The sequence below is a fragment of the Bos taurus genome, chromosome 27, assembly GCF_002263795.3.
Source record: "Bos taurus isolate L1 Dominette 01449 registration number 42190680 breed Hereford chromosome 27, ARS-UCD2.0, whole genome shotgun sequence".
NCBI lineage: Eukaryota > Metazoa > Chordata > Mammalia > Artiodactyla > Bovidae > Bos > Bos taurus.
In genome coordinates this window covers 6,238,430-6,248,243 of record NC_037354.1, presented here as the reverse complement: position 1 = coordinate 6,248,243, position 9,814 = coordinate 6,238,430, and the positions used below count along the sequence as shown (strand labels likewise).

At 44.8% G+C, this 9,814-nt stretch overlaps 1 protein-coding gene across 1 annotated transcript; it reads right to left on the bottom strand.

Annotated features, from left to right (window-relative positions):
* Positions 1–5,302: 5,302 nt before the first annotated feature.
* Positions 5,303–9,247, bottom strand: LOC783012 (beta-defensin-like). The gene is made up of 3 exons (NM_001168245.1): positions 9,210–9,247; positions 7,218–7,349; positions 5,303–5,680 (listed from the first exon to the last, which is right to left on the bottom strand). Exons 2-3 carry the CDS (start codon positions 7,273–7,275, stop codon positions 5,553–5,555), a joined length of 186 nt encoding a protein of 61 aa, NP_001161717.1. The 5' UTR covers positions 7,276–7,349; positions 9,210–9,247; the 3' UTR covers positions 5,303–5,552.
* Positions 9,248–9,814: the final 567 nt, after the last annotated feature.

Here is a 9,814-nt window from a genome sequence, read left to right as displayed (position 1 = left end):
TTAAAGAAAATTCAGAGCGGCCTTGTGGATGAACAATGGGCTATGATCAGTGTACGTCAGTGTCTGTAAAGATATCCAGATACAGATACAAATGTAGTTTCTCCAGTTGCTCTTCCTGTATGGTCTGCCGACCGAGGTCATCACAGAACTTTGCGTATACCTTGTGTCTGTGATGTTGGCCCACTGTGTGCTCTATCAGAACAGTTTATCTTCCATTATTGGAATGGGCTTCTAATTTTTCCATAAAACAAATAATGCATACTGACTCTTTACAAAATATCCTGAATCTAAAAATTTTATTTAAAACCCCATTATAATCCACTTCATGCTTCCTTTAGAGCATAAAATAGTTTTTCTCCAAATAGATCATCAATCAGCTCTGCATGATTTATTAAAGAAACAGCTCACTTCCCCCACTCCCCCTGCCCCCGACACTCATGTAAAGGTCACTTTTTATCATAAACTAGTGGTCAGTGTCTGCATAGTCTGTTTGTGGCTGCTCTTTTTTGTCTCAGGGATTCTTTTTTAATTCCTCTGCCAATGCCACGTATTTTGAGCCTAGCCATTATCATAGATTATAATAATTGGTAGTGAAAGTCACTATGTTGCTCTTTATAAATAGACTTTTATCTATTCTTGCACACATTTTCCTTTTACAAGGAATTTTAAAGTCAGCACATTAACATAAACATCTTTATTTTTAAATCCTAATTTCTAGATTATCACTAGTCTATGAAAAGTCATGAGCCAATTTATCAGTTCTAAAAATGTATAATAATTTTCACTTGATTCTAATACCTAATCCTTGAGGAAGGAGACCAGTAGAACATCCTGCAGTAATAAAGAATTCAGAATCTGGAGTTAGATTCCTGAATCCAACTTTGATTTCACCACAAACTTGAACACCACACTGAATATCTCTAGCCTTGTTTTTCCTCATGGCTACCATTAGAGATGATATTAGAGTCTGTGTAAGGTAAGACTAATTTTTTTTCTGGTTGTATGAAGACCGTCATAATCAACTTCAATACACTTCACTTGATGGATTCTGACTAATTACATAAATGTAGGATGAGTAATCAGCCATCATCTTGGGATGAGAGGGAAAGTACCAGAATCCTTGAGTCAGTCACTCTGAAGACTTTTTTTTTTACAGAAAATGCTTCATTCAGAATAAGGGGGATCATTTCTTATGAGAAGCCCAAGATTTTCTGGGTGAGAAAGGAAACGAAATCCAACATTCAGCCTCTGAGACTCTAAGTTAGGGACGGCTTAGCCAAAGCCCGGGGACAGAGGAGAGAAACAGCAGATTAAGGAAAACCAGGAGGGTGCCTGTATGTCTGTTAGGATCACCGACGCCATCTTGGGCTCGTGCAGCTCCCACCGCCCTTCTGCTGACCCCGCCCGGAACTGGCCTGTGTGGTGAATCACGTCTCTGTCGTCAGGGTCTTGTAGTTAATAGATATTGTTTAATAACCATTAGGACCAGGCAACCTCTATGCTCTGTTAGTCCCCAAACGATGATAAAAACCTTCCCTGATGTATTCCCATGTGAGCAGTTACCCTTTCACAAATCTTAGGAAAACACATTCCTATTTCCAACCCCCTACCCACATATACCAGGTTAGCAATAAAATGGTCCCAGTGGCTCCTAGAGGGTAGCGTGAGCTTTGAATGCTTTGGAATCCTGCTCTGAAGGTGCTCCCCACCCCCCACCTGGTAATCAACTTACTCATTGATTATACTCAGCGGCCTCATTTTTTGGTCTCAAGATGCCTGGTCAGATTGGTGAGCTGTTTTCATTCCTTTCATCCTCCAATGGGGCACCGAAGCCCCTGCCTCAAGACAGAAAAGCTGAATGTACGGGACAGCTGAGGGGACACTACAGCTACCTGGATTTGGGGGAGAAAAGCGGCTGGTGTGGGTGAGCACCACAAGGGGCTGGAGGGTCCCTGAGAGCCAGCGCCTCGCCTCCTGCAGGGAGTCCGCTGTTGTCTTTTGCTGCCCTGCTGTGCTTTGTGCTCACCCACCTTCAGTCTCTGTCTCTCCCTCACTCTCATCTGCCTCCAATGTTCTCCCTTAATGTAAATACACTCATCTGACCAATCATTGCTTTCCTAGGTCTCACTGCTCAGGCCTCCCCGTGCTTCCCAGGGTGTTAGCTCACAAAACCTGAGAGATTAATGAGCTAAGCAAGCAGAGGCTGGATAGATACAGTAGCTCCCCCGATGCCCACCCCCAGACCCCGTCCTCTGTCTGCTTCTGGTCAACAAGCCACTGTCTGCTGTGCGCCCACTGGGGACAGTCATCGATTCTGTGGCCTCACTTAGATGAGTGACCCCAAGTCAGTTTCCTTACTGGGCTAACTTTCAATCAGAGAGAACGGGACTGGGCTTTCGTGAAGAATGAAGAGAGAGCCACAGAACTCGTGGGAGATTCTCGGCATGGCGCTAGGACATCCGTGGGTCCCAGTGATGGGCAGTCCAGAGGTCAGAGCTCCTGGATCACAGCTGCTGTGATGAAGCCCAGGGTGGCATGGGTGGGCATCAGGATAGCCTCCATGATGTGGCACAGGGCTGGGGGTGCAAGGACCCGTGATGAGCAAGCTCTCTGCTAGAGGCTGAATGCTAGCACCTTCCCTCCAGTCTGTGGGAAAATGGGCAGTTCAAGAAAGTGGAAACAAGGTTGATGTCCCTGAGTGGGCAGAGCGGGGAGTGTGAGCCTGTCGCCAGCCCTGGCATTGACCCCACAGGGCGTTGACCCCTCAACAATTTGAGGCCAATGAGAGCCAGCCCTCTGACCACTCAACCTGGGCTCCAAGGCTGGTGACCTCTAGTAATGCCCCAGAGTGGACAGGCTGGACTTAGAGGGTCCTTGGGGGGCACTTGCTTATCTCCCCCACCTCCTAAGAGGTAAGAAAAGCAATCTTTTTTTTTTTTTTTTTTTAATTTTTGGCTGCGCTGGGTCTTTGCTGCTGAGCCCAAGCTTTCTCTAGTTGCGGTGACTGGGGGCTCCTCTCTAGTTGTGGTCCTCAGGCTTCTCATTGCAGTGGCCTCCCTTGTTGCGGGTCCTGGACTCTAGATCGCAGGCTCAGCCATTTGGCACATGGGGTTAGGTGCCCCGAGGCATGTGGGATCTTCCAGGACCAGGGATCAAACCTGTGTTCCCTGCACTGGCAGGTGGACTCCCAGCCACTGGACCACCAGAGAAGTCCCAAAACAACCTTAGTCCTGGTTTGGAGCCAGGTGGGCTATTCCTTTTCTATTTTAGAAACCTCTCTCCCCTCAGCTGGTGCCCTGATCATGCTAGGTCCTTGGCTTCAGGGTCTTAATGTTTAGATCTTTAATCTTAATTTTAAGACTTATCTGAGAGACCCTGAAAGCAGGGGTATATTCTTAGCCTGGGAATGGTGAGTGACCTTCAGAGTATTGCTGACACTCTTCAAGTGCATGGCATACTGTGTGAGTACATTTACACATTTTAGTAAGTATCTGAGGGCTGCGTTACCATCTTATTTTTGGTGGGATCCCTTTCCAGGAAGATAGAAACACAAAGTATGAAGTTTTAATGTGTTTCCAAAAGACATTATCTGAGAACTCCACAATGGCCCATTTCAGAGGGCACAGTGGCAGGCTGTAAATGTCAGTGCAAGAGAGATGTTTAAAGTCCCTGATCCCAGCTTCCAAGTTGCAGCATAAAATTACTGTTTATAACAGACTCTTGAAATCTGGCGTTGTCCTTCAACTTAACAAGCAAGTAAATAGGAGGGACAAAGTGAGGAAAAAGCAGTGCATAAGACAGAATACTTTCCTGGCAGTATATTTTGGGGATTCCCGGTTGGACTGAATTATTTCCTCCCTTGGATAGTAATCTCAATACTTTCTTCCAAAAACAGACATTTTTCTTCTTTCTGCAGGTTGTGGACACAGTTTCTGCTAAGCTGCTAAGTCACGTCAGTTGGTCCGACTCTGTGCAACCCCATAGACGGCAGCCCACCAGGCTCCCATACCTGGGATTCTCCAGGCAACAATACTGGAGTGGGTTGCCATTTTCTTCTCCAGTGCATGAAAGTGAAAAGTGAAAGTGAAGTCGCTCAGTAGAGTCCAACTCTTCGCGACCCCATGGACTGTAGGCTACCAGGGTCCTCCGTCCATGGGATTTCCCAGGCAAGAGTACTGGAGTGGGTTGCCATTACACAGTAGTAGAATGCTAAACTTGTGTGACTGAAATAAATTGTCTTATTCCCATACCAGGGGTGTGCCCTGGTAGGAGCTTCTGCTGTTTAAGGAGGAACGGAAGGACTCATGTTTGATGGAACTTCCTGAATTAAGTAAACTGAGGAATTCACATTTAATGGATCATCCCTGAATTACATTGGAAAGCTGAAGCCTCATTCTATCGTTTTCTTTATTCATCGACTATTCTGTCAACATCTATTGAACACCTACTGTGTGCTGGAAACTGTACTGGTAGCTGAGGCCATGGAACCAAAGTCTCTTCTCTTACTCAAGTTGGGTGAATGAAGGATGTCTCCCCAGTGAAGGCCATGTGTGAGCTGAGACTATAAAAAGTGAGTACAAATCAGGCAGGGAAAGTCGGAGGACAAGTAGCTTAAGTGTGTTTCAGTGTGAGGAGAACACAATACGCCAGAAAGACAACTGACACTGTGTCAGGGGTTAGTTTGAGAACCAGGCTGAGATAAGATAAAACTCGAGAAAGTATGGCCAACGGGTGAAGGATCTGAGACACTAGAGAATTTGTCCTTCATCCTTTTAACAGAGAAACACTGAGAATTTTACATGGAGGTGTGACGAGGGGTGGGAACATTGAGAGACTGGGAACTCAGAGGCCACTGAGATTATCAGCAGCGACCACAGCTGCTTCAGACAGTTTGCTGTCTCTTGTGACGTTAAGCACACGTTGACCATGTGGAAACCCATATGCCAATGGAAACACAGACGTCCTTCCACAAAGAGACACAAAACCTCGGTGACTTTTCATACTATAACACACACACACACACACACACACTCACTCAAAGCTCTTTCCCCAAGTCCATACATTTGTAGACATATATTGACAGGTTGGCTTTCCTGGGGCTCAGTGCTAAAGACTCTGCCTGCCAATGCGAGAGACACAGGAGATGCGGGCTCGATTCCTGGGTCAGAAAGATCTCCTGAAAAAGGAAAGGACAACCCACTCCAGTATTCTTGCCTGGAAAATCGCATGAACTGGGTCCTCAGTCCATGGGGTCACAGAAGAGTCGGACACGATTTAGCAAGTAAACCCACCAACAACAAAATGAGGTTGTGGAGAACATCCATTTAAACTGTCACAGGAGCAGAGACTGAGACCTAGGAAAGGAAAGGCCTGTCCAGAGTTAATCAGCTAACGAGTGGTGTGACCAGACTTCCAACTGAAATCTTCCCATCCAGTTCATGACCTCCTGCGCTCAGAAAGACCCCAAGGACCCGAGTGAACAGTGGCTCTTTTTAAACAGGACTCATCGGTGGGGAGTGTCTCCTGCTGCTGTGGATGCTCCGATGCTGAAACTAGACTCTGCAACAGTGTTTCTTCCGACTCCTGCATTCTCCAGGCAGGATGACACACCCATGAGTGTTCTGATACTTGCAGGCACCACCCATTTTCTCACATTCAAGGTTTTTCTTTTTTCCTTTCCCTATAAAGGAAGGAGAGGTGAAAAAGAAACAAATAAATAAGGCATGTGTAACTAAAGCTACCAGAATTCATCTTGTATAGCAAGGAACTCCAAATTACAGTCCACAGGGACAGAACTGGCACTCTCCTCAGTTTGGTGTGACCTACAAGCTTAGAATGTTTTTCCATATTTTTTTAAATTGTAGAAAAGCTGAGAAGGGGCCATAAATTGTTCTGTAGGAAGGTGATCATGCTCATTCATTTAAACAGGGTCTATGGGGCTTCCCCTGGGCTTCCCTGATGGCTCAGTGGTAAAGAATCCACCTGCCAATGCAGGAGACATAGGAGATGCAGATTCAATCCCTGTGTCAGAAAGATCCCCTGGAAAAGCGAATGGCAACGCACTCCAGTATCCTTGCTTGGAGAATCCCATGGACAGAGGAGCCTGGTGGGCGACAGTCCATGGGGTAGCAAAGAGTGGACCACAACCGAGTGACTAAATAACTGGACCTGCTTGGTTAATGACTTCTGAGCAGAACTGACGTTTCCCTTCAGGGCTGGGGCCCTTAATCGCTAGCACAAGAGTCCTGAGAGCGCTTTGCTCGGACCCAGGACCATCAGCACCCATGGTGGTGGCTGCTCCTCGGGGGTGCGGTGTCTGATCAGAGCACCCGGGCCCTCCCAGGTTGGCATCATTTCAGCGAGAATTAACTTTGGCTCTTTGAAGATGCTAAGATCTGGAGGTGCTGTCACCACAGCACAGCCTGGAGCATGCTGTCACCTGAGAAGGGCTGCAGGGAAAATGCAGGACACCCAGTTTAGCTTGGATTGCAGCTGAGCAACACATAACCTTGCAGGATAAGTATGTCCCAAGTGATGCACAGATCACAAGTAAAGTATTTGTTGTTTAAATATAAACAAATATATAAATTTATATATATATATATAAATATATAAACAAATATATAAATTTGTTGTTTATATAACTCAGCAAGTAAATTTGTTTTTTAGGATTGTTGAATATTTAATAAAAACATGGTCTTTGAAATCAGATCCGCTTGGGCTTGAGTTAAAGTCCTCCCTACACACAACCGGCACAACTTTGAACAAATTACTTTATTTCTAAATCCCAGCTGTAAAATGGTGCTAAAAACACCTATCCTGTAAATACTGCTATGAGGAATACATTTGGGATAAAACATTAAAAATTTCAGTGTCTCAGTAAAGAGGAAGTGGTCAATATCATTTGCTATTACTATTAGTGTTACTGTTAGTCACATGGAAATGATTTGTAAGCTGTAAAGTCTCCTGTAAATGTTATCTATCACCATTAGAATTTATGGACTTAGTACCAACTAGTTAAGGGCAATCACGGGAGACTATTTTTCACTTTAAGCTTCTCTTTCTTTATTTGACAAATGGAGCATATTGTATATGCATGCTTCTTTCAGATATATTATTCCGTTGTTATGTATTTCAGCATATCACTGAATGAGGAATCAACCTGACTTTCCCTACTCCAGGCTCCAAGTTTGGAGCCAGCTATAGCTGCCAGTTACCTGATACCGTCTGAATAAGACATATGAGTAAGAGGAAGAGAAGGTACAGGAGCCTCATGATGGAAGAGGAGCTTTCTGGATTCCAAGTTGACCCAGCAGTGTCTGATGGCACACCTGAATCGGGCAGGCGATCTGGGAAAGAGTTTGAAAAACAGAGAGAAAAGACTTGTATTCTGACTGGTGGTGGTACTGTGCTCAGTCTGGTTCGACTCTTTGCAATGCTGTGGAATGTAGCCCACTAGGTTCCTCTGTTTATGGAATCTTCCAGGCAAGAGTACTGTAGTGGGTTGCCATTTCCTACTCCAGGGGATCTTGCTGATCTAGGGATCAGATCTGAGTCTCTTGTGTTTCCTTACCACTGCGCCACCTGGGAAGCCCTACTAGAGGTATTCAGTTATGGCCTGGGAGTAATTTGAGGGTGTTTCATCTATGGACACAAGGTCACAGACCCAAGTGTTTGCCTTTTTTGTAAAGGAAGAAGTTTGCAGGAAGTCAGGGTTTCCACATTGATGCTCACTTCTGCTTATGGCTCTGAGGTTTGGGGCTGTTTTTTTTGAGAAAAATAATTTAAAATTGAATTCTGTTAACAAATTATTCATCTATTTATTCAGCTTTATTGCATATCTCTGCATCTATCTCTCTGTCCTTTCAGAATAAATACTGCCCCCACTCCACACACACACCTTTTCCAATTAAAAAGCAAAAAGAATTTTGAAAACAGAAATGATCTTCTCTCCTTTTGCACTCTCAACATATTTATTGCTACCATTTCCAGAGAGACTGATCCATCCTAAGCAAGCTTACCATGCCATCTCTTGCATAGACCACAACCAGGTGAGGCTTTACAGGCTAGAGTATTTGTTAATACAGGTATTATATCAACATATTCTTAAGTTAAAAGCATAGAAGGGTACTAGCTGTGGGGCTTCCCAGGTGGTCCTAGTGCTAAAGAGCCCACCTGCCAATGCAGGAGATGCAGTTTTGATCTCTGGGTCAGGAAGATCCCCTGGATGTCAAACAACTCACTCCACCATTCTTGCCTGGGAAATCCCATGGCCAGAGTGGCCTGATGGGCTGTAGTCCATGGGGTTGGAAGGAGTTGGACATGACTGAAGTGACTTAGCACACATGCATACCAGGTAAATAACTGAAAAATTTCTCCATCTCTTCCTTCTCTCCACTCAGTTTTGCTTTACAGTGTTCATATCTCTCTTTTTCTTTATATGTAAATTTCTAAAGCAACAAGTCCTGTTTTATTATCTCACATTCTCAGTACCTAGAACAGTGCCTGGCATAGAGCAGGTAGTCAGTCAAACGTTTGTATGAACAGGTCCTAGTATGGAAAAGTCAACCTGTGGGTGAATGAATAAATAGATGAATGGAGGGAATCAGGGAGGGAAGGAGGGAAGGAGAAAAGGAAGGAAGGCTAGGGCCTGATCCTTAGGGTTTTGAGGATCTGGAGAGAGCCCATTAAGTTGCTTTATCGTTCCCGAGCACAAGCACCCACTCACCCATTCCAAACATAACAGGTCAAAGCAGGTCATAATACGTCATGGTCTCTAGCTTTCACTCACCCACCTCTCTTCCATCTTACGTGAACTATATGTTCTGACGTTTTTCTCTCTGTCCTGAGGCAACTTAGCAATAAAATGTTTTCACTTTTAGTCTTTTGATCTGCATTTGAATCTTTCACTAAGTGGAGATCTATTTTACTTTAGTGACATCAACCTAAAAATAGAGTGTTTGTAGCAAGCTGTTTAAATAAGCCTTACTTAATTCTACAGAATATCTGTGAGGGTTTTACTTCCTTGGCCCCAGCAACAGTACTTTTATAATAATAGAAAAGAAAGTATAGGCTAAAGGCAATTGGCCACATTCCTCTCTTGTACTTTTATACTGAAAGTGATCCATTACACTGACTCCCTAAATGTTACGCATCTATTCCCACCCCTTCTTCAACCACAGATGTCTCTCTCGCTCCTGAAAACCTACCTTGCAGTTGTCTCCTCTGCCCTTCTCAGGTGGACTGCGACCCATCCACTCAGCCAGAGACACCTGAGAGCCCCTGTCCATGGCTACACAATTAGGGGCCAGGTCAACAAAGAGCAGAGGAAGGGGTGAGTGAGGTCACACAGGATGCCTTATGATCCCCATTGGCAGGAGTCATCCTGGGGGAGGAGGGGGGACCAGACAGACTTGATGGTACCAATATCCCTGAGAATGATGAGAGGAAGTGGGGGCTGTAGATACTCCTTCCAAAGAGTTTTGCTGAAGAACTAAGTGCAAAGAAGACCGAGCTGATGGTACTATCATGTCAAAGAAGAGCTGTTTCGTTGTTTTAGGTTTGTTTTTTTTTAAAAACACTGGCTTTTTGGGGTGTTTTTTATTTGTCTGTTTTATAACTTTTGGCCTCTCCTTTAGCATGTGGAATCTTAATTCCCCAACCAGGGATGGAATCCAGCCACCTACATTGGCAGCATGAAGTCTTTAACCACTGGACTGCCGGGTAAATCCCTGCTTTTAGTTTTTATAGATTCAGTGCTACTGCTGCCAAGTCGCTTCAGTCATGTCCGATTCTATGCGACCCCATAGACGGC